This window comes from Poecilia mexicana, unplaced genomic scaffold, assembly GCF_051168715.1.
Source record: "Poecilia mexicana isolate PSO_F unplaced genomic scaffold, ASM5116871v1 scaffold_22, whole genome shotgun sequence".
In the NCBI taxonomy this organism is placed as follows: Eukaryota; Metazoa; Chordata; class Actinopteri; order Cyprinodontiformes; family Poeciliidae; genus Poecilia; species Poecilia mexicana.
The window spans coordinates 25,029,817-25,057,477 of NW_028263391.1; the positions used below are offsets into that span (position 1 = coordinate 25,029,817).

Below are 27,661 nucleotides of genomic sequence, written 5' to 3' on the forward strand. Positions count from 1 at the left end.
CTTCCAGATCCACATTTATCCGTTCAAACAATAAGTTCGGACAGCGAGTGGATGTCCAGAAATGGACGGAAATGTCTGAATCAACCCGGAATAAAACCTGTGAAGGATCTTCATTCGTTATCCACAGTGAGACGTTTCCTGGACCAACAGCAGCCGGAAAGCCGCTCAGAAACCAAGAAGCCATTACTTCACAAACAGCACAAAAACCACACTACAAAAATCATTCCTGTGGTCTGATGAAACTATTGTTTGGTAAACTGACCAGACCAGAACAGCTGAGTTCTGCCATCAGCAGTCGGTCATGGCGCTTTGCAGAGTCCAGCTAACGAATCATCAGTTGGATTCAGGACAGCAGCTCTCCAGGAACGCCGCTGGGTTCATTTGTCTCTGATTTACCTGAGAGTCTCTGTGTGACAGGCTGGCCACCTGTCCAGGGTGACCTCTGCCACTCAGCTGGTGACCCCTGAGAGGGGCTCCAGAAATCTGCTGTTAGCACATTTAACTGGGTCTAAAAAAAGACTAAAACCAGCAGAGTAAAGAGAGAATTAACACAAGAAGGCAGCTTCTGCTGTTCCTCACTCGTTTATTCTCCAAGCAGCCAGAACTAGAAGATGTTGTGAGGAACTGAAGAAGTGTGACGGCGCTAAGAGCGACAGGAAGAGGAAAAGTTGGAGGAAGTGCCAGACTGTGGCCCCGAGCGGCGCAGCGGGTTTGACATGAAGCATACCGAAACAGAGACGAAAAATCCGCCTGGCAGCTTCGACATCTGAGACTCTGAAACGAAGAGAGGTGTAAAGTGAAGTCATCAGAACCGAACCGAACCGGAGATCCTGAAGAACAGCATAGCAGGAGCACTTAGCTTTATTCCACCTTAGCAAATGTGCTAAAACAGTTGAATCTGACTGAAACCATTCTGCAATAAAATATTTAGATTTATTACCAGCTTCAGAGGAGTCAGAATCTCTGTTGCTCTTTTCTTCTTCACACTTTGCGTCTCTAGGTGGATTTTTTTATGGCTCAGTCAGACTGAAACATCTGCAGGACTGGAAAGATACCAGAAGTGTTGAGACGGACTGGATGAAAATACAGTAACAAGTAAAGAAACATTTTTCAGGACAGAAGCTGTTTCCATTCAACTGTCAGCAAAATCTGAGATAGTTTTAAAATAAAAAACAAACAAACAAACAAACAAAAAACAAACATCAATTATGTAATATTCTGTCACACAACTCAGCTGGTTTTTACCAGATTCCTGTACATTTTATACATAAATACACACAAGGCTCCCTCTGTCTGACATGAAGTTAGGCTGAGGTTTCATGTTTGTTTTTCTGAGTTTTGTTTTGTAGAATTAACCTTTAACTGTTTGGCTTTGGTTAATCATTTAGTTCCTGTGTGTGTTTGTGATTATTTAGGTTTTCCTGAGTGGAGCAGCCATCATGATGCTGCCACCACCATGCTTTACTGTGCAGGTTTAGTTTTTCACATATTTTACCCAGAGGTTCAGTTCTGATCTCATCAGATCTCTCATCGCTGAGCTGGTAGACGTTTCTAGAGTTATTGTTCCTACTATTTTCATCTTGCATACGAAAAATCAGAAAGTGTGTGGGAAGTTCTAAGTTACAATCTTTGTTGACAGCTGGGTTTAAATTCGCTTCATGCTCCTCAACCTTCCTTTGATTGCTCTGGCTAATGTTAGGATGTGAGCCCACGCATGCTGTCAGCGTCTCCGGATGAAGCCTTTATTTACACACACACACTCCTCACTGATGAATTGCACCATTAAAGGACGCCTCAACAGTCTCTGTGCCGGAAGGAAAAGTAAAGTCGCCACTTCTAGACGCTGACACAAATCAAGAAGCTCGGTTTCTAAAAAAGGACAACAGGTCGACATCTAGAATCACATTTCAGATGAAGGCTGGATGGAGAAATACGCCAAACCAATAAATATTTCCTAACAGTTTGTTTCTTCTCATTCTGTTGGTTTGTCTGCTTTTATTTACACTTTAAATGTTCAGGATGAGATCAGACTCCACATTATGGACTCTGGTGGTAAATACACGTTTACTGCCGTACTGTCACTTTAAAAAGAAGCAATAAGTACTTCTTATCACCACTTCCATCGTTATCACAACAAAATATCATGATAATCTTTAAGTCCTTCCTGCACAGACGGCATCGTGACACCATGCGGAGTTGAGGTTCTGAGAATGACCCGTTCCTTCATCAACCATCTGCATGTCCAGCTGCTGAGCAGGAAGATTTAATTTTATAATTATATCTTCAGAATACAGCTTGACTCCAGTGGTTAGTAAGTTAAACTGAGTGAAGGTTGGGTGGTTTCTGCTGCAGATCAGGTCGTTGCTCCTCCTGACAGAAGATGCTCTCCTTGCTGTTCAGGCAGAGTTGCGTAACACTGCAGCACACCGGAGATTTATTTAAATATTTCTCAGGCACCAAAAACCATTCATTGTGTTTAGGAAATGTCAATTCTTATGGCTACGCGTGCTTCTCCTTTTGCCACTTTATTGCTGCCGAGTCTCTGTTTGGATTGATTTTCTTTAACGAATCGCCTGCCAGCTTCCTTCCCTGTAAATAACTCTGACTGTCCACCACAACAATGTTCAGTCAATGATGCGTCCAGAGGAAAAGTATTTAAAGAGCAGCAATAGAACCGGACCAGATGCAGTGGAGGAGTGGGAGCCGCAGTGGGACGGGGGCAGAGGTCACGTTCACCTTGAGGTAAAGCTCTGCAGACCCCCCCTCACTCACACACACACACACACACACACACACACAATCTTATTATTAATGTCTCCACCTTTCTGCCCCGCCTGGCTGCCTAATTGCCTGATGACAGAACCGGACCGGACACATGGTTCGGTCCGGTTCTGTCTGTGGCTCAGAGGGAGGGAGATGAGCGCACGCAAGGACCCGGAGCTGCAGCACGCCACGGGTCACTTATACAGTCAGACACTCATTTAATTACCTGAAGCTCCAAACACACCAGAGGAGAAATCTGCTGCAGGAAGGAGAGACGGAAGAGAAACGGGACGCTGTTCAGGTTAAATTAAATATGTTTTTTGTGCCATTTGTTTAACAAATAAGTCCCAACTGATACAATTTAAATTAAAAACTAGTCTTTGGATTCTAGATTAAGAATAACAGAAAACCTACAACAAGTTTTTCATTTTATTTATAAGTTTTATTGTAAAAGAACAAATGTAACTACTTCCTGTTTGGTAGTTTTGGTACTTTGATACCAGGATTTTATTGGTCAGTATGAACAAAACGGAAAACAAAACTATGAAGTCAAACTCAAAACACAGAACTGGATGGAGGTTTTCTCCACAAAACTGGTTCAAATTTACACAGAGAGGAGATGGAGTTCTGGATTTACCATCTGGATGGAGGTTTTCAGCTTTTGGAGAATCTCAACCAGAGGCAGAATATGAAAAGAAATCCAGAAAATATATCATTTTAAAATGATTAATTTACATTTTATTGCATAAAATAAGCAAGGAGATAAAAATCAGCTAGATATGTTTACTACCATGTTTATTATTATTAAATATAAATCAAAACTAAACTTCAAATCTAAGTTTAGTTAAACTTTATTTCTATAAAGTGTTTAAAACATAAAGAAATCTCCCAGTTTATACTCACCACACATTTTAATGATGTGATCTATAAATGTCTGCATCCATCAGATTAATGTTTTTACTTTTAACACGTTAATACAATCTGTTACGGGCTCAGTGTTTGAAGACTTTAATAAGTGATCAAATGTCAAAGCCAGAAGACAAAAATAATGCTGATGATGTCAATAAGAAGCTCAGGCTGCAGACGTTGGAGGAGGTCATCCCAAGGCCTCTGTAGTTTTGGTTTCACTCTCAGCCAATCAGGGCGCTGCAGCTGAAGGCCAATCAGGACTCAAATATCGAACAAGAGTCACTGAGCAGGAGCCACAAACCACACGTCCCACTTCAGGGAACATCTGTCCGCCACAGTTTGTTTCTGTTTCACCCTAAAGGGCAGCGAGTCTGAAGGGCGGAGGAGAAACGTCTGACACGCACCGAGGCCACGTTTCTCCATTTAAATCAGTCCTTCTGTTAGTTCGGGTTAATAAAGCAATGTAGCTTTCTAGGAAAGTGGAATATTGCATCAGACCATTAAAGTATGTAACTTACAAAAACATGTTTTTCCAATAATTGCCAAAACTTTGACAGTTTGTTATGAGACAGATAATCTGTGAAAAGATTGATCTTCTCCACCTCCACCCAACCCCAATCAAAAACAACCAATCAGAGCCAGGAGGCGGGTCTTAGTGCTGTCAGTCAAGCTCGTGCACTCACTGCAAAAGGTGGAGAAACAGCTAAACATTACAGGAAAACCATTTATCTGCTGTTGTCAGTGGCCATGCTAACTGGTCTTAGCATTTATGGCAGCTCTGCTGTGGTTAACCATCTGTAAACAGAGAGCAGAGGGCGAGGGTGAGCAGCGCCTTCATGAGCCTGACTGGCAGCGCTAAGACCCTCCTCCTGGATCTGATTGGTTGTTTCTGACTGAGTTGTTTCTGTGGTTGGTACTGGGAGCACTGGGAGAAGGCACAGGAGCTGGACCTTTTCACAGATTATCTGTCTCATATAATAACAGAATGGCATGGCGACAGTTTAATGTGTTATGTTTTGGGTTTTCACTGACTGTAAACCAGAATCATCAAAATGAAACAAACTTAAAATGCATCGTTTGGTCTGGATGCAGGAAGACATGAGCTGCAAACAGCAGAACATTTTCTGCTGTAAGGAGGTAAAACCTTTTTGGCCTGAAAAAGCTGCTCATATCATTAGGCTGGTTTCCATGGCATCAGTCTCTTACCTTAAACGTTCTACCTGTGGCAGTCAAACATGCTGCTGAATAATACTCAGTGGGAAGCAGAAGAGAAAGGACAAACGAGACATTCTGCATATTTCTTCACCGTGTTTAGTCCAGTTGGGGTTCTGGTCTCAGGTTCCCACCCACACAGCTCACACCCTGTCTGGACTCTCAGCTTCCTGTCACACCTCCAATGTCTCCAGCAGAGCCGCCATGTCCAACAATAACACATGAGGACGCAATGAGCCTACCTGTCCCACCCGCCTGTCTCCAGCTGGACGGACAGAGCTGTGATGAGGCTGCAGGTCCAGACGGGTCGGTCCAGGGGTCCGGCCACCCTGCAGGGTCCAGCTCTGAGTTTACAAAGAGTTCAACAGTTTGAAGTTTTTAAAACCATCCAAAAACAATAAAACACAGGATACAACCAGCAACACGTCATGACAGCTGAAGTTCTAATGTCCACCGATTTATCACATCCTGACCCAAACCAAGCTTAACTGAATCAGAACATTTCTCCTGATTTTGATTTATTACCTTTGAGGACACGATGCTGACATCCTGCCCACTCAGGTGATGTGATGAAGGTAATCTGTGCTGTTTGCTTTGACTATTAGGAGTCCTAATGTTAAGTAGAAAATAATCATGATGAGTTATTTTAAATAAACGTGTGCAACTCAAATGTGTTTAAGTTCTTAGAGAAGCATTATCTCCATCCACCCAACCACTTTGGCTGCATCATTCAAACCCGCCCAGTTCAGTTCGCTTGAGTCCAGTCTGTTTGAGCAGGAAGTCCATTGATCGATGGACATGCGCATGCGTGAAAGGAATGAATCGGTAAGGCAGTTTTAAATTTCTGAGATTTATAAGGAAAATTCTAAATACACTGGATTTTACCTCAATGTGTCAGTTAATTTCGATTTGAATGAATGCAAAATAAACAAAACAAATCATTGACCAAACAGCGCTTCCTGTTTGAATCCCGCAAAGCATTGTGGGGTTCACCAGACGAAGAAGAAACTGGGAGGGACGCGCATGCGCAACCGACATGCGCGGTATGTATGTATATATTATACATATAATCATGATACATGATTATATGTATAATCATGTATCATGCCGCCGTTTATCAAACAGACCGCTTGATAAAGCAAATGCTATTTGTAAAATGTGCCACACTGCTGTCAGGTACACTGGAAGCAGACTAACCTTTAACTCACTTGAAACGTCATGGACTCCGCGGTGACGGTTCACCTCTTCACAGGAAGATTCACGTCGTTCTTCTTCCTTCTGCTCCACGCATGGTGAGGCAGAATTTCACCCTCCACTCCTGAAAGAGCCGTAACAGATGCTATCGACCCCATGCGTGTTATTGTTTACATCCGGAAATTTCGCGCATGCGCACAATGCTGGAGGGCGAAAACACTGTTTTACATGCCATTTATAGCTGCGCTGCCGCCGTTAACTAAATGAGACCTGGAGATGTAGGTGTTATTCATTCAGTTAAGTGTGCCACAGAACAATTAAAAATAACAGAAAACGGCTGAAGAATAACTCAAAACCTCTGGTATTTTTCTTTATCCCCCCTCTCCGTGTTGGCTATACTATACACACACTTGTTGCCGTAGCAACTGACAACAATGCCCCTGTATCAAGATTCAACAACAAAAAATAAATTTTCCATAAGAGCATTTAATTAAAAATTATTGAAATTTGAATTGTTTCATTTATTTTTATTAATGAAAATATATACAAACAATATATTTTTCAGCTAAATTAATTTAAATCGAGATGCATGTGATGAGGACATAAATCTTTTCTAACTGAATCACTGGTTGATGAGGAGGAATCTTAAATGTATTGCATCATAGCTTTTGAATCCAGATGTGTAGAGATCAGATTCCCATCCCTAAAACACCCATCATCCTCCAGCGTCCTGTGAATAAAACCCAAACATTTTATTTAAATTAGAAGTTTTATAGCAGACCAATAAAAAATATTTTTTATTCATAAATGTAGGCTCACTGACTGAGCTTTTCAACCTATATGAAACATATAAAACTGTATGTTTACTAGGGATTTGGGTGAGAAAGCAGTTTAGCGTAGAAAAATGCATTTTTATTAAAAATTAAACACTTCATATCACTATTTTTTGTTCATGTTACAGTTTAATGGAAAATACACAAAACCGAGGTGTATAGCTGATAGAAAAACAAGGAAACACAGATGCAAACATGCTAGTGAGTATAAAAATTAACAGCATCACATTCATGAACAGAATCAAGGTAGACATGTCAAATCCTGATAGAAATAAAAGGCAGATTGAAAAAAGTGTAAAAAATCTGTGTACAATAAAGGCTGCTGACAATCTTAGTATGCCGGAGCTGTTTGGATGTTTGTGTTAATTCACAATTAGACGTTACAAAAACACATTAGTTTTACTGTGGATGAGCAGAAACCAGGAGTGAAAGCCAAACATTTTATTTTTTCACGAAAAAGGAAACATTATAACAGCTGTAACTCTTTAGGTTATTCCAGCTAGCTGCTATGGTTGTGTTTTAATAACCATGCACTGTGTATAGTTTGTTTTCATTTTTTTTCATCACAGATCTTAATATTTAGTTGTTTTTTTTACTGTTAGGCTACATATGCAAAGCCACATACAATGTAGGGATAATTGTACATGTCCTCTAGGTAGCTACTAGCGTTGTTTATTGATCCAGCAAAACCAAAACCCTCCAAACTGCAGTCATTAAGGTAGAAGTCCCTCCACAGCAAGCCGGCGGCCCATAAACAGCCACCACGGTATGAGATGACAAAATGATCGATAATGTCTCTGGAGATGAATGACAAGAATCTAGCTCTCTGGCTGTCGCGCCCACAGTGTGAGAGAAAAATAAGATTCAGTGTGAACAGATGGCCGACTCGTGAGCGCCTCCGGGGCTGAAAGACAACAGAGCCGAGTGTGACAGCTCAGGTCACATCACAGGTAGCCCATTTTACAGCAACATATGTAATGAGGTAATCGAACAACAGGCTCTTCTGGATGTTTGTTTTGATTCATTTTTGGCAGCAGGTTTTCTTCCCATTGCTATGGCACGATGACTGAATTTGATGGGAACGGTTCCAGTCGAAGCATAGGAAACAGAAAAGGCACGTTTCTTGACATCTCAAAGGACTGTGAACTCTCCCTGTGACTCAGTCCGACTTTCTTTCCGTCTCTTTCTACAGTCTATGTCTGCAGCTGAAGTGTTCATGCATTTGAGATCTGATCGCTCTCTCTGTCCTTGGCATGTGTCGGTGTGAGGCCGTTGAGCTTGCTGCGCTCCGCTGCGTACTGCGACAGGTTTGTCAGGCTGATGTTTTCCTCTTTCTTTTCTCGGCTCTCTTCGTCTGGCTCCTCATCCTCGCCCGTTCTCTCCTCCCCTTGCATGGGCGTATTGATGGCCATGCTGGTACGCCGGGAGTCTTCGGTTATGTTCCTGCACAGGTCGCGGTTCTTGTTGCGCCGGGCCAGCTTGGTGAGCGAGCCGAAGCGCAGGTTGAAGAGGTTCTCCTCCGAGGAAGACGCAGTCTGTGGCGTCTGCTCGCTGCCTTGCTGGTCGTACGTCTCGCTGGCGCCCTTCAGCCTCAGGTTGTTCAGTTTGCCGTTGATGCTCTCTTGGGAAGAAGTCTTGAAGCGGCCGGCGTCCAGGCTGGCGAACATCGCCCGCTTCTCTGGAGAGAGAATGTCGAGCGAGTGAGCGCGCTGCTCCAGGCCCAGCTGGCGGCGCTCCATGCTGCGGATGGTGGCGGCCCGCTGGAGCTTGTCGTGGATCTCCACGCTCAGGCGCCGTCGCGTTTCACGGAACTCCGCTCTGACGTTAGCCTTCCACTCAGCAGCGTGAGCCTTGATCTCCCCGACCTGAAACAGAAAAACCAAAACGATCAGAACAGCAGGTATATTACACACATAGAGGTTCATCTGAACAAATCACAATATCATCAATAAAAGTGTTTACACAATAAAAAAAATACAAACAATGTTTTGTTTGGTTTGACCTGCAAGAAAAAAAATAGGAATTAATTTCACCATATTATTCATAGTTTTATAAATCTCAGCGTTCCAAACAAAATATACTGCTCAAAAAAATAAAGGGAACATTTCACTTTAATTTTGTGTGTGGCTCCAAATCCAGGCCTCCATTGGTTAATAAATTTGATTTCCATTGATGATTTTTGTGTGATTTTGTTGTCAGCACATTCAACTTTGTACAGAACAAAGTATTCAATGAGAATATTTCATTCATTCAGATCTAGGATGTGTTATTTGAGTGTTCCCTTTATTTTTTTGAGCAGTGTACATGGTTTACAAGCTCAAAATTTAGCTTTTAAATTAAACATTTAATGTTCACATTAAATATATAATTGGGGAGATAAGTATTTAGTTACCAGTTAGTTACTAAGGTCTGAGCTAAGTATTTAGTTTGGAAAATAAATATTTACTTTAGAACTAATTATTTAGTTAACAAACTAAATATTCAATTTATTAACTAAAAAAATTTGCTCATAACTAAATATTTAATTTGAGATTACTGTAGTAAATATTACATGAATTAAATATTTAGAGTTTGGGAATCGGACATTCAGAAAATATGACTGAGAAATGAACTCCCATTTCTTGTCCATCACAAGCTAAATAAAATAAAATACTGCTGTTAATTTTTTACTGTGTCCCTCTACAAATGGCATCCATGGGTTAGTCCGCTTTAATCCATTTGTTATTAATTATTAATGTTTTTCTAGAAAGTCCAGGTCGTTTATGGAGGTGTGAATACACAGTCGAACCAAAATGACGAACTCTGGTCCGTCTACAAACCTCCGTCTGGGTTCGGTTGAAGTGAACTCTGATGTGGTTTGTATGTATATGTGAACGCCAAGCGGACTGGAGAGTTGTAATCGATTGGATCTGGTTTTACCCAGTCAGAAATGCTTCTCTCTGACCTATGAAATCAAAATCATTGTTCAAAACTCCTTCTGTTCTTTGATTCGCCTGTTTGAAATTCATTCTGAGAAATTGAGCTCAATGAGAGAATTTCCAGATGGAGCATTGAAGGGAAATGAGAATTGAGTTGTGTAGGAAAGCGACACCAGGCTTGTTGAAGATGCAGAAATATGGACGCTCACCTCTTCTTTGGTCTTTTTAGAAAGAACTCTCAGCCAGTCTCCGATCATGCTGAGAACAGCAGCAAAGTACGCCAACCCCACCAGGATCCAGAACCACACCAGAGGCTTGTACCAGTTCATGTAGTCGATGGTTCGATTCCCCCCTGCAGCAGGAGCAAAAGCGATGTTAGAGGACCTGAGTCCTGCAGCTTCAGTAAACGGCTGCAGCTGTGGGACGACCTGCCACGTAGTCGCCGATGCCCACGGTGGTGAGGGTGATCACAACGAAGTAGATGGCCTCCAGCGTCGTCCAGCCCTCGATGTGCTTGAAGATGACAGCAGGGATGGTGACGAAGACGATGCAGCCGGCGAGGATGAACAAGAGGGCGGACGTCACTCTTATCTTCGTCTGACTGATCTGTCTGTGTTTTTGCTGAGCAAACCAAGAAAGAGATTAGAAACTAGGAAAACGTGGATTATTAAAAGGTTCAAATATGATAGATTCACACTGGATATCCTTTAAAAAGATAAAGTGATACATAAACACAGCAGTTTTCAGACACTGGGCATCATTACATAGGTTGTTTTTCCTCTGAGAGCTAAAAAAACATACTGATAAAAACAAAGACAACACACTCCTCACCCTGAATATCTTTTCAACTCGCAAGATGCTTTTCACAAACATGGTGCCCAGCTGGTCTCCGATCCCGGCCAACAGGAAGCCAAAGAGAGGGATGCCAAAGATGGCATAAAGGATGCAGAAGATCTTCCCGCCTTCCGTGCTGGGAGCGATGTTCCCATAACCTGTGGAGAACAGGAGAACATTTCAGAACCGCTCAGACCCACAACAGACGCAGAGAAGAGCAGGGAAGGCTGGCGCGAAAGACGAGGAGGAAGACTCAATCAAGCTTCTCTTATGTAACTCAATCAATCGATAGCCTTATGCAATACCTCCTAGTGCATGGAAAAGCTCCAACTGTAATTAGGTTTAAAGGAAACTGCATTAATAATGACTTTACTGTAACATACAGAGATACAGTGAGGTAAGAATCAGTGACGGTGGAGGCAGCGTGATTTCTTCTTCTTTGACTCACTGAAACCCGGTTCTCACATTTAGGAAAATTATCAAAACTTTTAAAGCAGCAGCTGGCAGAATTACTTAAAACTCACATTTTTTACGTTAAGATGACAAATTTTGGTTTATTTTAATGATTTGCAAAAAGTTATGTGAAACTAAAGGAAAATGATATAGATAATAAAGTGAAAAGTGTTTGTTAGTATTTGCACCACTGAGTTGGTACTCTGGAACATTTTCACTCTTTTGGGGTTTTTCTCTGCGGCTGTAAACATCTAAACACTAAAAGTTTTTGCTGTTTGCAGTAAAACTGAGCCTGCTTTAAACCAGAACTTCCTCCCTGACCTGCTGCTCCGTTCCTGGATCTTTATGATGCTGAATGTTCACTAATGTTTTTTAATAAATGAAATATTATCTTTTATCTATGACATGATATATAAGACCTGTCAGAAGTAACAAGTGGTGTGATGAATGGATTTTGTGAAGCTCTGTCCATGAAGGCAGCTGAAAGAAAAAGCTCATGTCTGATGAACCTCATGTTGGTGTTTTAAATGGTCTCTGAATCGTCTCCATGTTTTGTGTAAAAGCAGCAGAAGCTGTTTCAGGAAGGCGGCTCGTCGTGAGAAAACAACATGTTTATGTCAGCAGTTTCTCTAAGCAATTATGAGAATGCTGAGCTTCACAGGCTGTTAGCTCCAGGAGCGAGCGCCGTCGTTCAAATCACCCGGGAATAATAATGAGAGCCAGGTCAGCTGAGATTTTACTGCATCTATTCAACCACAGCAAATAAAACTGGAAAGGACAGAAAAACATTTACTGTAAAATGGGAAGAATGAAATTTATTTTCATAAATGTTTTGTTTTATATCAACTTGTGGTTTATGACCTTCGCTGATAGGCTAGCTCCTTTTAGCACAACTTGAACACAACAATGTTGTTGTCTAGCATCCAGTTGGATCGTTTTGAAGCAGAAATGAACCTCAGTGGGCCGAGAGAAGCAGCTTTATTATCCATCACTGCTGCCAGCAGACCGTGCGTCAGATTTACAGACGTACCAGAAACACAACACAAAATTTCCAGCTCAGGATTTATGTATTTTAATAAAATTCTGATAACTGCATTAAAATTTTTACATGCTAAAGTTTATGCAATTAATAGAAATGAACAAGTTAAAATTCATACATTAAAAAATGTTCTGCAAAGTAATTATTACATTCTATGTGAGGTTTAATATTAAACTTGACATCTTATTGACTCGGCATACGGCTGAGGCTGCATGAACGCGTTGAGCAGAGCCTCTCTGCCTCCTACCTATGGTGGTGATGACCGTTCCAGCAAAGAAGAAGGCGCTGCCCATGTCCCAGTAGCTGGAGTTGTACGTTTCTCCAATAGGCCTCACTCCTGCGCTCACAGCGTCTATCGCATGCTGCAGGAAACAGGGAGGAGGGACACTGATCAAAACTCAAGATTTATATAGAAATAAACTCTGATCAAAGCACAGGGAGAGAAAATGGCTAAACATGAGCAGCTCAGCAGTCATAGAGAAGAAACGGTTCAGAGCGCCGGGCTCCCAGACAGACTCTGCCCAGATATTCACACATGACCCTCAGCATGGATCCTGTCACACCTTTGACCTTGTTTATAACCTCTGTTTCCCCACAGGACGGCTCAGAGTTTTCTAATTGGAGCAACCAGACAGATCTTCAGGCATCTCTCCAGATGTTTCTGGAGTCATCGCTCTGCTCCTCTCTGCTCCTCAGCTCGGCTCAGTCTGGGTCTGCAGACCGAAACATTCATGGAAGAAGGTTGGTTTTCTATCTGCTGGGTTCAGTTCCCAGAGTTCAAACTGCCCTCATATCTCAGAGAACTCCAGATGAAATGGACCAACCCACAGCATCATAGATCCTCCACCATACTTATCTATGAGTTAACTTTTCAATCTGACCCTCTTGTTTTTTTTCTTTTGGTTTTATTTTGTATTTTTCCTGAATTTACATATTTTACACTAGTTGGCAGCAGAGCTGGTGTAAAAGGTGAAATGCAGCACTACTGTTGTAGTTTGTTACATTAATCCATAAATATGTGTTAATGCAAAACGTCACATTATGCACTTCATAGAAAAAGACTTCTAGACAAAATAAAGTCTAAAAATGTTTTAAAAATGAAAATAAATAAAACTTTATATGAAGGTGATTAAAACATTTAATCTGGTGGAACCTTGTAGAGTTAAAATAGTAACATCAGGATTTTTAAAATTTATGAGTTAATATAAATTAACTCATAATTTATGAGTTAATTTATATTAACTCATAAAACATATAGCCCCAGGGATTTCTGGGGCTATTGTTGTAAAACAATTATTTCTGCACATGGATTTTGTTCCTCCAACCCTTAATAAATGTACTTAAGTCAAAGGTTTGATTTGTTTTTTCATTTTGGTTGAGAATTTGAATTTTTATTAGTTTGGTAGGAATGGTTTACAATAAGTAACACTATTGTAAAAACACCAGAATTATCTATTTTTTCATCAAATGGAAAAATAGTCTCACTGAACAAAAGGCTGTAAAATGGTACTGAATTTATTTCAAGGCTTTTAGCATCATACTGCAGATTAATGTGATCCTGTAAATGCAGTCAGTAGGAATCAGAAGTGGAGCTGCAAGGATCAGTCTTAAAGGGCGTATTGGACTCAGCCCAGTGTCAGTGCAAACTTAAACAGCTCAGTTAAAATGTGAGTAAAGTCAGGAGGAACCTTCCAGAAGTTCAGGCTGCGGCTTCAGGTTAGCACACCTGGTCATGTGACCTCTATCAGCTGCTCTGTTACTCATAGTCCATTTAGTCCATAAAAGAATTGCAGAAAGAGTTTTTCTTGATCTTGTACTCAAATAATTTAAAGTTATGTTAGTTGTGACACTAATCAACAGACTGTAAAATCTGAGGGAGTTTCTTTGTTTCAGAAATAAACAATATTTATGGAGTCTTGTGTTCAGACAGGATCTTGTTCCATGTTCCTGTTTAACCAAAGCTGGTCAGAGTTGGTCTTTTCTGTTTCGTCCACATATTATAGAGTGAAAACCAGTTACAGCATCTCTTCTCAATGATCTCCCTCTGGGCTCCATTATGCACCCAGGAACATCAACCTATTATCTTTTGTTCTTTATAATCTCTGTCTTTATGGGCATTAGATGAGAAAAGCATTTATTTTATAATTTCCATATACATGTGCTCGGTAATATTCTGCCTCTGGGGGCAAATAACCGAGTGGATGTTCACTGTGAAACTGTTTGCTCTCAGCACTGCTTTCAGCTGCGGCTTCTTCATTCAGGGCAACCCCCAATCTGTTCACTCAAGCTTTCTGAAAGCTGCAAGCCGTTAGAATAAAATATGCATGTACTCTTCTGACACACATTTCCAAGCAGTAACGGCAAAACACAACCTGCAAACACGCTGCTGGACTTGCTTACTCACCATCTCACCTCAGCTGCATCAACCCAACTAACAACATCCACTCAATCTAAAAATAATCGCTTCCAAAATGCTTGAGGTTTTAATAAACATTAATCATTTATGAGGGAAAATATCCTATCAAAAAAGCCAAACATTTCCTAATTTTAGAGTCGAGGGGCAGAAATACATAGCTGCTCGATGTGTCTGAATATTTTATAAGGACTTCTATTTTTGCCCCATAACTTTTACAACCACACTAAAAAAGGATCTGTCTGAGATGCAAGTATCAGGTTGTCCAAATAACGGCTAATTTATTCAAATCAATAGTGAAAACAAATATTTGTTTTGTTAAGACATTAATTTACATCTAAAATCAATATAAACAGTCATTTTCATCTTGGCACACAGCTCCACACAACGCTGCAGACACACACACACACACACACACACACACACACACACACACAGAGATGTTCAGCCAGTCTACAATGATGCTGTCAGCTCCACACAGGCCGTGCAGAAGCCACATGGACGCCACCGCTACAGAGTCAAAGCTCCAACTCAAACTAAGCTAAGCTAAGCTAAGCTAAGCTAAGCAGACACATTCCTCTCCTTGGGATGCTGGATGCTTGTAACTAAATATGAATCTCAGCTTCACCTCCTTTCTAATCAATTCAGCTAATAATTATTTGATCACTTGAAGTCTCTTCACTGAAATCTCATTCCTGAACAGTCAGATAATTCCAGAAGCTTCATACCTGGTCACACCACAGCAGATCACTGTGAGTGCCACAGCCTTTATGCCTAAATGATGCTCTATTCAGAGCAACACACATGCTTCAGACACAATTCTTCATGTTCTTTAGACCCAAATCTGTGTCTGCCTACAAACCTCAGTCTGGGTTCGGTTGAAGTTCGGTTTGAATTCATGTGAAAGCTAAGCGGAGCAGAGGCCGCTCCAAAAGCAGGAAGTGGACTACAGCACAGGGCATTCTGGGTAAATCCAACCAAAACAAATATGCTAGCCTAGCGCTAGCAGCAGAAATGGCTCCTGGTCTTTAGCCTAAAGAGAAATCCTCCAACCACTAAAATCCTCCATCTTGTTTCCATCTGGTGAAGAAGGAAGTTGCTCTCAGTGTCTTCAGAGGTTTCCTGTCGTTTCCTTCAGTGGTTCTTGGTGCAGCGCCCCCACAGGCCAGGAGGGGAACAGGTTGGTTTGACTCAGAACCACAGCAGCCGGAGGTGGAGCAGATGATGGAGTTCTGGTTCCTGTAGAACCGGGTCCAACGGGCTATCAGGTGGGGAAACATCTGATGTTGTTTTGTCCACAAGCCAGGATTGTTATTATTTGGTGGCAGACAAACTAGAATAATCAAAGGAAAATCACCTGTAAGGCTGACACCCTGTCGTTTATGAGATTTAATAAAAACTATGTAAAGCATTTGAGAAACCTTGCAGGTGAGAATTGGTGGATATAAAAGCAACACAAGGTCTCATTTTGTACCGGAGGAAGTCGAGTGTGAAATGACCAAGATTGGTTTGAAAAGTCTCAAACTCATTTGAGGTTATTTTTGTCTGATGTGAAACTTTGTGAATTTGGTAATTATCCAAACTGTTTGTTTCTCCGTAATGTTCTGGCCTGCTTTGGTTTCTCTACAGGTGCAGAAACGCTGCCACCTCCAGCTGGCTGATGTGTTTTCTCATCCTGCGCTGCAGATCATTAGAGAGCAGACCGTCGCTGCAGATTTCCATCCTCTCAGCGGCGTTTCCTCCCCTCAGCGGGTGACAGCAGCGATCCGGGCAGCAGCTTCCTCACGCTCTCCACCCCCTGCTGCATTCTGACACGCTGCCAACAACTCTGCTCTGCAACACTTTCAACATCAGTAACACCTGAACACTGACCCAAACCACCTTGAAATCTTTGATGCTACAACCAAGAACTGAGTTCAACAACAATAACAGGTGGTTTTACTATTAAAGAACAAATTCTGAACGAATACTTTAAGGCTTAATCCCTCCTCTGCAGCATTCTGTGCAGCTAATCCTTAGAAATAAAAACAAGCCCAACCTGTTACACTTTTCTCTTATGTTACATAATTCATGGCATGCTAGAGTGTTTCTGATGTATTTTTACTTGCAGTAATCCGGTGAATGCAGAAGTTTATTTGCAGATTAGTGAGTCATCAATACATGGAGCCTAACTGCTGCCAGAGACATAATGCCGCGGTGAGTCATCAACCAAAGCCAATTAGGGCTGCAGTGTTTGTGGCACCCAGTGGGTGAGTGGGCATCTCCGGTACCGGAGCAGACGTGACGAGGTCAACAGACGCGCATGGCCGCATTAAGTCAGCACACGCTGTGCGGCGAGCCTTAACGAGCGCTGCCGTCCTGATAGATCGGCCCACACAGGCTTCCCAAGGTTGCCATTTTCCTGTCAACTTCTCCACCAGAACAGTTTGACAACAGAGCGTCGCCGCTGCCAGCTCTCCGCTGAGCGACTGGAGCACGAACAGATAACTAATAACCAAAGCTGTAAGAGGAGCAGGCCGACTTTCTGATGATGTACGTGTGAAGCAGCAGGTCCTGCAGGCCTTTTCTTCAAACAGCAGACACATAAAACTGAGTCATTCTGCTACTGTAAGAGCTGCTCCGACGTTTATTAGGAATACGTTTGTTATTCAGAAAGACTGATATTCACTTTCTTCCTCTTTCCATCAGTGAACATGTCGTTATTACACCTGTGCAGTAATCATAAATCTGCTGCCAGTCAAGCTTAACAAAGCTCAAACTTCAGAGAACTTTGAACTGAACAATGATGCGTTTTACTGACAAACTTAAAATGAATGCAGCTTTAACGATTCTCTATTTGTGTTCTGAACCAAAGATTTTCACAGTGTTTACAGGAGCAAACTCTGGATGTTGGATGCATTTTTCCCTCCAGCTGAGCAGATTGACAGGCAGGAGATACACTAAGGACAGTTAACCCTTAGATACGCTCCTGGTTGTTAGCAGATCTTTTCCTGCTCAGTTCGTTTCTTTGTGTTCAGTTTCTTTTTTTTCTTGTTTCTGTTCTTTCTGCAGTTAAATGAATGAATCTTCGATCGGCGTTATTTTCTCCTCTTAGTTTGCAGTTTGAGAGTAATTCATTATTTTCCTTCTATTTTCCAAATCTTTATGGTGGTTTCACTGTGACATTCTTTTGAAACACTTTGTAAAGTTTGGAAACTCAAACTTTGACATGGGGAAATAGAAAGTGTTCTGAAGAAAATCCATGTTGTCATTTCATAACAACACATTAAAAGTTCAGGCTTGCTACGGTTTGCTGTTCATCAGGTAGAAACCGAGTCATTCAGAATTCAAATATATAAATCCACTGAACACTGAGATAGTCTTCCTTCAGACTGGTTCTGTCATGGCATGAATCTGAAGTAGAGATTGAGCTGATTTGTCCAGAAGACGCTGCTGGCTGTGATTCACTCCAGGAGGTTTGTGTCTGCAGATCTGCTCAATGAATAATTGATTCCTCTGGACCCCAGGCTCGCCACGCTAAAGGTTTTCATTTCCACACGTCTTCTTAGGGAGTACTTTCATTGATTTTTTCAAAAACTCATGATGGAGCATCAGTGGCTGAAAGGCTGAGTACAGCAAAGGGAATGTGGTGCAGAAAAAGGACGGATCCCAAATAAAGTTTGGATGAGCTGCAGAGGGAGAGAGGCTCTGCCGAACAGAGTGGGCGATCAAATGGAGTTATTCTGGTGGAAAGATGAGCGCCACCGACCCGTTTGGGTTAGTTCAAGGACTGGGCTGCAGACTGAGAACTGCCTGGTTGTTACATAAGGTTGTTGTTGTTGCTGGGTTCTTTTTCCTTCCTGGGTTTTTTGCAGCGTATTGTAACGGTTTCTGCAGTCTGGCTGATCTTCAGGCCTGAACCTGTAAACTTTCTGCTCTTCGTACTCCGGCACATCTCAAATCATTTTCCCATTCCCGTTTCCACTTGTGCGTGTCATGGTGATGCAGTGACCCTCAGCCTGGACGATGATTCAGTTTAATGCCAGAGAACAGAATAAATCACTGCTGTGCTTCATATCACTGCTGCTGACAGAGTAAAAACAGTTAAATGGACGGTTAATTTGGATCCTGACTGAACTCGGTCTCTGTTTCCTGGACTATGAACTGACAACAAGGGAAACTTCAAGTCCTGCTGATAAATTACTGGTTGAGTTTCTACTTGAAGTCAGAAAAATCCCAGCAACTTTTTCTATTTGCTTGAACTCTGGATCATTCTGTCCCTTTTCTCTGGAATCAATTTAATTAATTCTAACCTTGAATTGGATATAAATACATTTGACTTCCAAACTGTGACTAATGCAGACAGGAGAACGTGTTGAAGGAAACAACAGGTACACACACACCTCTGCTCAGGTTTCACAGGCGAGGCGGAGAGTCAGAGTCAGATCAGGCGAGACTTTTCTGAAGTTGACAAGAACATCCTCAGAAATCACACTCAAGTTCAGAAAGCTGCAAAAATGTAGAATTGATCTTTAAATTTTGGAATTAAGATCTGAGATTCTCCAAACAGTGATTAAATAAACCTGAAGTTAGCCTCTCATATAGCAGATGTATAGATGTTAAGCCAACAGAGGACAGCAGACATCACCTCTTCTTCTCCTGACCTGTCCAGCATTTTCCTTTATGACAAATGTCAACATGAACAGACACTTCAGATCAGATTTCTCCTCTGACATTTCAGCCTCCAAAACAACGTCTGACTAATTTACAGCGAATCTCATCACTGATCTTCCACATGTGAGATAAACTCCAGGCTGATTTTAGCTATGCTGCGTAGAAACACAATATTAGACTGTGAAAATAGGCTAATGGATTCATAGTGAAACATTTTGTTTTTAATCACAAATTAAATTAAAAGTGAATTAGGAGAGTTTTATCATCTTGATCTCTGGTGTTTTTGTGGCTGTTGCTCGTGTTATTTCCATCTGTTCTAGTTTTGTAGTTTTTATTTCCTCTGTATTTTGTCGTTTGTCTCCATAGTTTTCCCTCCATCCCTGATCTGCACATAAACATGCAGCCTGTCGTTCTTTAGGCTTTTATTCTGCAACACTTCCTGCCTTCACCTGTTCTGTCACAGCCTGATATGGTGACAAACATTTTGTCTTAGTTTACAGTTAACAGTGGCGATCCTCAAGGTTCTGTCCTCAGCCCCCTCTTGTTCATCTCTTTCCTCTTGGTAGTTTCTGCTGCATAGTCGATATAAATTTGGTTACAGTGAAGTTTACACCCAACTCTACTTTATTTTAGGGCCTCAATCGTCTCTCTGACTTCCCTCTTTTACCGTTCAAATGAAACTGAATGCTGGTTTACCTCAAGATTCCTCAGATTAAACTGATAAAACACAGGTTATGTTCATTGGTACAAAATCATTGGTTTCTGTTGCCTGCTGTTCCATGACTCTCCCTTCCCTTAGGTTAAAGGTCAAGGGGTTATCCTTCACTGAGTAAGTTATTCTGTCCTTGAAGAACTTGACTTGCTCTCCAACTCCTGAAGCGTTTTGAAAGCCCATCTGTTGGAGACTAGATGCAACATGGATAAGATCCAAACCCACCTTGATGATGGCGTCCAGCTCGGTGGGAGTCACACAGGGGTTCCTCTCCAGAAAGGAGGCCTTCTCCAGGGTGATGCTGGTCTTCTGGTTGCTCTCAAAGGGCTGCTCCAGGGCCTTGAAGGCCAGAGCTCCAGCCACCAGGTAGAGGACCACCACCACGAACACCGCCATCACCGTCTTCCACTTCATCACGGACTGCAGCGCCGCGATGGAGCCGTCGGTGCTGGCGTCCAGGCTGGCCACCATGCTGGCGGAGCGCGAGGAGATGGAGAGGCGCGGCAGGGCGCAGTGGCCGTTGGCCCGCGGGTCGTAGCCCATCGGGTTCTGCATGGTGGCCACGCTGGCATGGACCAGGCTGGACTTCACCATGCCTGGCTGCATCTTTTTGGGCGGCACCAAGTGGGTCTGGACCGCCACTAGGAAACAAGACCAGAAGAAATGTTAAGTTTTATTTGGACAGACGGAACATGAAAACATTTCCATGGCCTGGAGGAAAAGTACAAGAAATCTGGAGATTTTTTCTTCCCTGTAAAGTGAATGCAAAGGCATTTTGGTCTGCCGAAACGATCCCAGAGCCCAGACACATCTATCTTGGTTTGTGGTAAACAGCTTGTTGACATGTAGAATTAAAAATGTAAACCAATGACATGTGTTTAACTAAACCATTTCTAATGGTTTGCGGTTCAGATTTAATAATTAGAGATACATTACTGCATACAGACATAAGAGCATTACAGCCATTAAAATCTCTATTATCCCCACTCACAAGGTCTATAAAGCTTTTCTCTGCTCACTCGCGGAAAATAGACGGCTTCTTGCAGAGGAATGCTATCAGGAAAAAATAAGTATTATCCACGTTACGCTCGCCCTCCTTCAGATTAACTTCAACATCAACTTCTGCTTCAATCATGCTGGAAAGCATTAAACAACGTTCTGATCGAAAAATATGGAAACAGAACTAAACCGAGCAAAACAATCATTTACACTCAGCTATGGGTTATTGATACGGGCAATACGGCTCACACCCAGGGCGCCACTGTGTCAGGGGATCACAGGTAGAAAGCAAATAAAAACCAAAGTTGTTGTTTGCACCTCAACCAATTTTTGTGCTTGTCCATCAACAGAGAACAGATCCTCCTTCCTGTCCTCCGTTTGGTTTTCACAGAATGACGAAAAAGTTCTAAAAATGGCGGCGAGTCGTTCATGGCAATGAAATGGTTCTGACTGAAGTGGGGCCGGCTGGGTTTTAACACGTTCATTTTGATTAAATAATTAATAAATTTTAACATGTTTGCAATTTGCATCGTGTTTCTGGTCTGTTCTGATGCACAAGCGACATCCAGGAACGACGAACTGCAGCGCCTCCTCTCTGGTCCACTGAGGGTTAATTCCTCTAAGCGATCTGATTGGACGATGGAAAAGACTATTGATGTATTGAAGTTGTGCTAAAAACAGCTAGCCTATCAACAAGCATGACATAGCATGCTAAGCCTGTAGCAGCTAACGCTAATGTCAGTGAGCACAGCCCAGATTTCTAGAGAAGCTCCATTAATGATCAGGACTTCCTGAAATTCTGGAAAGATGAACTTTAAGTTTTTCAATTGAAATACGATTAATTAATTAAAGTCCCAGAAATGAATGAATGAATGAGACCACAGCACTGCCTTCATGCAGACAGGCCTCTCTGGTTCACTAAGCTGACAGCAGATCTTCCAAACATTTCATGAAGAAATGTTCCCACTAACATCACTCTGCTGGGTTAGGTATTAATAAATGCATAAGATGTTGCTGCAGGTCAACAAGCCACAGCATGAAGGAACCAAATTTAGAAAACTTTTAAATGTGTTGGCTTATGAAGCTCTTCAGAGCTCTGGCCTCCACCCAAACACCCACACCTCTCCGGCTGGAGCGCCTCAGGGCGGCGGCTGTCTGAGACGCTTCTCATCTCCACTTGGAGGGTCGGATGAGAAATGGATTTACTGGAGGAAGAACGGTTCTGCTTTAATGCAACTCTAAGCCAAACATCCACCAGGAATCAAGAACGTCCAAGAACAGTCTCAATCTCTGACGGAGGAATCGTTTTAGTTATTCACTAAAAGTTACGTTTACGGGCAGAAATATACCAAATGCTGCAACAAGCTGCACAGGAAAAAGCAGCAGAGTCCTGATCAACATGGGGAAAACACCCTCAGATCATCTCGTCCTTGGGTTTGTGTGTAAATGCCTTGTAAACACGCTGGAGCTGACTTTTCTTCTGGGTCTGGATCTGTTGGTGAGCAGCACGGCGCCGTCGGCCTTCCTGTGGAAACTGAAACCTCGGCTGAAGCCACCAAGTCTGCAGGTTTTATGCAATCAGTTCTGGACAACCTCAGGAGCCTGGCGGCTCGCAGCTTCCTGGTTCACCACCAGGGGGCGTAGCTACTGCCTCATCAATGTTAAACATAAGAAATATGTTTCCAACTGAATATTTTCAGGTAGTTGACTTTTTGTAATTTTTTTGTGTAAGGCAGCAATCTCTTTTCTTAATTAAGGCTTACAATAAAACATTTTTATCAACACTAAAAATGTTTCAAGTGTTTTTCTTTCAAGGATAATTCATGCAATGAGTGACTTGAAAATAGGATTTAGTGATGAATTTGGAAATAATTCTTGTAAGATTAGTTTTATTTAGACATTTAAACTCTTGATGGGTAATCTGTTCATCACAAACAGCTGAGCAGTTCCAAATGTTCCCAATAAACTGATTTGCAGAGAGATTAAAACCTTCAGGGCCAAATGTAGCAGTAAATGTAAATGTTCTGTAATCAGTGGAAGTGGATAACTAACGTTTATATCACTGTGGGTGATAACTGTGATAAACAATGAAAAAACAGGAAAAGTTGTTTTATTTACTTCGTTTTTTATGTAATACCTCTTAGATGAGGCAGTCTTCAAGGAACATCAACTGTCAGAAAGTGAAGGTGAAAAACTGCGGCTCACCAGGAAACCATAGGAAGCCATGTTTTATGACATTTAGAAAAATAAATGTAAACTAAGAACCCAAACTACAACTTGCAGTCCAAACCAAACTGCAGCGAACATAACACCGTCTGGCTTCCTGGTGGTGAAGGTGCCATTACTGTAAAATCATTTGGAGCTACTGAAACAGCTTCACATTGATTCCTGTAAATTAGATAAGCAGGGAGGGGAAAGTGTTTCATGCCATTAGATGCCTTCACTCCTCTGGCCTCACACTGCGCTTCTCTGACCAGAGAGGAGGAAGGACAATACACAGATGATGATCCATAATGGAAGAGGTGGAGGAGCTGATGGTGGAGGAGCTGATCCCATCGGATGTTCTGATGGGACCTGCAGAACCTCTGGGTTGGAGCTGGTTGAAGTAAAACTCCAGCAGGTTTCTGCTTTTCCTGTTTCACTCTTTAAACAGTTTTAATAAACGATTTGAAATAAGAGTTGGATACTGTTGGTTCTGTGTTGGTTCTGTGTTGGTTCTGTGTTGGTTCTGTGTTGGTTCTCTGTTGGTTCTGTGTTGGTTCTGTGTTGGTTCTCTGAAGGTTCTGTGTTGGTTCACTGTTGGTTCTCTGTTGGTTCTCTGAAGGTTCTCTGAAGGTTCTCTGTTGGTTCTGTGTTGGTTCTCTGTTGGTTCTGTGTTGGTTCTCTGAAGGTTCTGTGTTGATTCTCTGTTGGTTCTGTGTTGGTTCTGTGTTGGTTCTCTGAAGGTTCTGTGTTGGTTCACTGTTGGTTCTCTGAAGGTTCTCTGAAGGTTCTCTGAAGGTTCTCTGTTGGTTCTGTGTTGGTTCTCTGAAGGTTCTGTGTTGGTTCTCTGAAGGTTCTCTGAAGGTTCTCTGTTGGTTCACTGTTGGTTCTGTGTTGGTTCTCTGTTGGTTCACTGTTGGTTCTCTGTTGGTTCTGTGTTGGTTCTCTGTTGGTTCACTGTTGGTTCTCTGTTGGTTCTGTGTTGGTTCTCTGTTGGTTCACTGTTGGTTCTCTGTTGGTTCTGTGTTGGTTCTGTGTTGGTTCTCTGTTGGTTCTGTGTTGGTTCTGTGTTGGTTCTGTGTTGGTTCTCTGTTGGTTCTGTGTTGGTTCTGTGTTGGTTCACTGTTGGTTCTGTGTTGGTTCTCTGAAGGTTCTGTGTTGGTTCTGTGTTGGTTCTGTGTTGGTTCTGTGTTGGTTCTCTGTTGGTTCTCTGTTGGTTCTCTGAAGGTTCACTGTTGGTTCTGTGTTGGTTCTGTGTTGGTTCTGTGTTGGTTCTGTGTTGGTTCTCTGTTGGTTCTCTGTTGGTTCTCTGAAGGTTCACTGTTGGTTCTCTGTTGGTTCTGTGTTGGTTCTGTGTTGGTTCTCTGTTGGTTCTGTGTTGGTTCTGTGTTGGTTCTCTGTTGGTTCTGTGTTGGTTCTGTGTTGGTTCTGTGTTGGTTCTCTGTTGGTTCTGTGTTGGTTCTGTGTTGGTTCTCTGTTGGTTCTGTGTTGGTTCTGTGTTGGTTCTCTGTTGGTTCTCTGTTGGTTCTGTGTTGGTTCTGTGTTGGTTCTCTGTTGGTTCTGTGTTGGTTCTGTGTTGGTTCTGTGTTGGTTCTCTGTTGGTTCTGTGTTGGTTCTGTGTTGGTTCTCTGTTGGTTCTGTGTTGGTTCTGTGTTGGTTCTCTGTTGGTTCTGTGTTGGTTCTCTGTTGGTTCTGTGTTGGTTCTGTGTTGGTTCTCTGTTGGTTCTGTGTTGGTTCTGTGTTGGTTCTGTGTTGGTTCTCTGTTGGTTCTGTGTTGGTTCTGTGTTGGTTCTCTGTTGGTTCTGTGTTGGTTCTGTGTTGGTTCTCTGTTGGTTCTGTGTTGGTTCTGTGTTGGTTCTCTGTTGGTTCTCTGTTGGTTCTGTGTTGGTTCTCTGTTGGTTCTGTGTTGGTTCTGTGTTGGTTCTCTGTTGGTTCTGTGTTGGTTCTGTGTTGGTTCTCTGTTGGTTCTGTGTTGGTTCTGTGTTGGTTCTCTGTTGGTTCTGTGTTGGTTCTGTGTTGGTTCTCTGTTGGTTCTCTGTTGGTTCTGTGTTGGTTCTGTGTTGGTTCTCTGTTGGTTCTGTGTTGGTTCTGTGTTGGTTCTCTGTTGGTTCTCTGTTGGTTCTGTGTTGGTTCTCTGTTGGTTCTCTGAAGGTTCTCTGTTGGTTCTGTGATTCCTGATGGCAGCAAGCTGCTTAACTCATAAAATCCGCCATCAAGCTGCTATTGAACGCCTACATCTTCCGGTAAAAGCAGTTTTTCAAAATAAAAGTCATGCTGTCAAATATTTAAAATGCACTAACAAGGAATCTGGTTAAAACATATATAAGTTATAAAAATATAAAATCTTTACAGGAATGAAGTAAGGATAAAAGGGACACTATCTACATGTATTTACATTCATATGTAATTATCTATTTTATTTAGAAGAAATAATTTTACTGTCAGGTTTCACATGATGTAAAGTTTTTATAAGACAAACTGAAGAAATTAAAAAGCTGATTCTGTTTTGAGTCATCAAATGTTTAGTCCAGTCGATGACATCACAAGAGGTGAGAGAGGAAGCTGATCGTTTGTTTGGCCGTTTTTTCCTCTGAGCTGCAGATCTGGCAGTTTTCACACCGTTTGCTTTGAAGAGATTTAAAACTTTATTACTACTTCAGACTCACAAATAAACGAGTACCTTAGTAATTAATTAAAATGTCATATTGAGCTGATATGCACATTTTTAAAACTGGTTTAAATGATTTAGTTATATTTATTTTATCTGCTAAATTGGTATAATCTTTACATATAGATGAACATTTATATGAATATAATTTGTGCAACTTGTTTCAGAGATTTTATCGATTAAAATCTCTGTAGAGAGGACAGATATTAACATTTCATCTACATATATTTGGACTAATTCTGTAGAAATTATACGTTTGTCACTAAAATGAATGACATGAGTAAAAATCATTTCATTTGAAATATTTCTTCGGATCATTTGGTTCTGCTTGGTTTCTGGCTTGTGATTAAAAGTTACTGAAAAGTTATTAACTTAAATAACTTTATGCTTTTTGCTGGGGCTAAAAGAACATAAAACTAAATTATCATAAACTGGATCAGAGTGCCTTACGTCTGATTTGACAGTTTGTCACTGAATCCAGTTTTTATGAAACTGGTTTGAACTGGATTGATGGTGAATTTCAGTTGAAATGAATCGGACCTGTTTGTCTTTTAATGTGCCTTAAGACATCAGTAGATAATTAACACAATATAAATAAGCTGAACTGAACTGGAATGGAACCAATATGCTTAACTGAAATGTAGATATGTTCAATGAATATTATTTATGTATCTCTAAAAATGAAATGAAATGTCTTTTGGATGAATTTGGAAAGTAGCTCTTCATGCTTTTGTTTTGAAAAGCTTCGTGTCTCAGACATTCTGCTGTTCTGACTTTCCCATCAATGCTGCTTTGCACAACTAAGAACAGGAATGATGGAGATCTGGCTGTCACAAACACCTTTCTGCTGTTTACACCCATTTGCATGATTCAGACTGTCAGTGCAAATAAAAGACAAATCAGCAACAGGAAACAGAGCAGAACTGTTCAAGCGTGTGAAGAATGTAATGCGGATGTGCTGCAGGTAGCTGCTGCTGCTGCTGCTGCTGCTGAGACGAGCCTTTCATATCAACACATTCTGGAATTGGCAGCAAACTCAGGATTTAAGAGGAAATGATGGATTCACCAACCTTGCTCTGGGTCCCAGTTTACTTGTTTCGTCGGGTTTTCTATTGGAAATTTCATCTTTGATTTGGTTCCTTAGTAACCAGGGAGTGCAGGAAAAATATTCAGCGCGAATCCCAAAATAAAAAAAGAAAGAAAGAAATCAAATCAAGTCACGACGCATTCCGTGTCCATTTTCTCAGAGAGCAGCGATGAGCGCATCGACCAGCCGCATTGTCTGCCTCTCCGCTGGAGCTGCTTCCCCCTCCTCCTCACCCCCGCGGTGTGTTCAGACAGGCTGCTTCAGATGCCTTCCCCCGTGGTGCCGCACCACTCGCTGGTCCGAACCACATCCCGTGTCGCACTGGAACAGTGGTCCGGTCCAACTCGAGCTGAAGGAGCGTGTCTATGTACGCGTCTTTACGCACGGCTCACACCAGCAGCAGGAACAACGGGGGAGGATGCTCTGCTCTCCGCCCTCCCTCCCAGCAGCCACGACTCCACCTGCCTCTCCGTCAAGCCGCATCAAGCTCAGCATCACTTTTATTTCCCACCAGCGTTTATTTAAATCTATGCGGTAACATTTTACTCACTCTTTATTTGTCCACAAACCAGGATTATCTTGTCTTCATTTGGCAGCCGGGAGATGAGCACATGGCGCGCAGCGGCACCAAATCATCAGCAGACACACTATTACATCATTCACATGTGGAGCTTGGGGGGGGGGGGTGAATTATTAATGAAGGGTGATGGATAAGAACCGGTAACCTTCTGTGACCCATCAGACCTTCTGTCGATACTCCTGAAGATGCATT

At 41.9% G+C, this 27,661-nt stretch overlaps 1 protein-coding gene across 1 annotated transcript; it reads right to left on the reverse strand.

The window, feature by feature from the left end:
- Nucleotides 1-7,020: 7,020 nt before the first annotated feature.
- Nucleotides 7,021-27,403, reverse strand: kcnk10b (potassium channel, subfamily K, member 10b). The gene is made up of 7 exons (XM_014995838.2): nt 26,873-27,403; nt 20,159-20,574; nt 12,403-12,517; nt 10,661-10,821; nt 10,258-10,450; nt 10,039-10,181; nt 7,021-8,776 (listed from the first exon to the last, which is right to left on the reverse strand). The coding sequence occupies exons 1-7, from the start codon at nt 26,925-26,927 to the stop codon at nt 8,126-8,128; spliced, it is 1,734 nt and encodes a 577-aa protein (XP_014851324.2). The 5' UTR covers nt 26,928-27,403; the 3' UTR covers nt 7,021-8,125.
- Nucleotides 27,404-27,661: the final 258 nt, after the last annotated feature.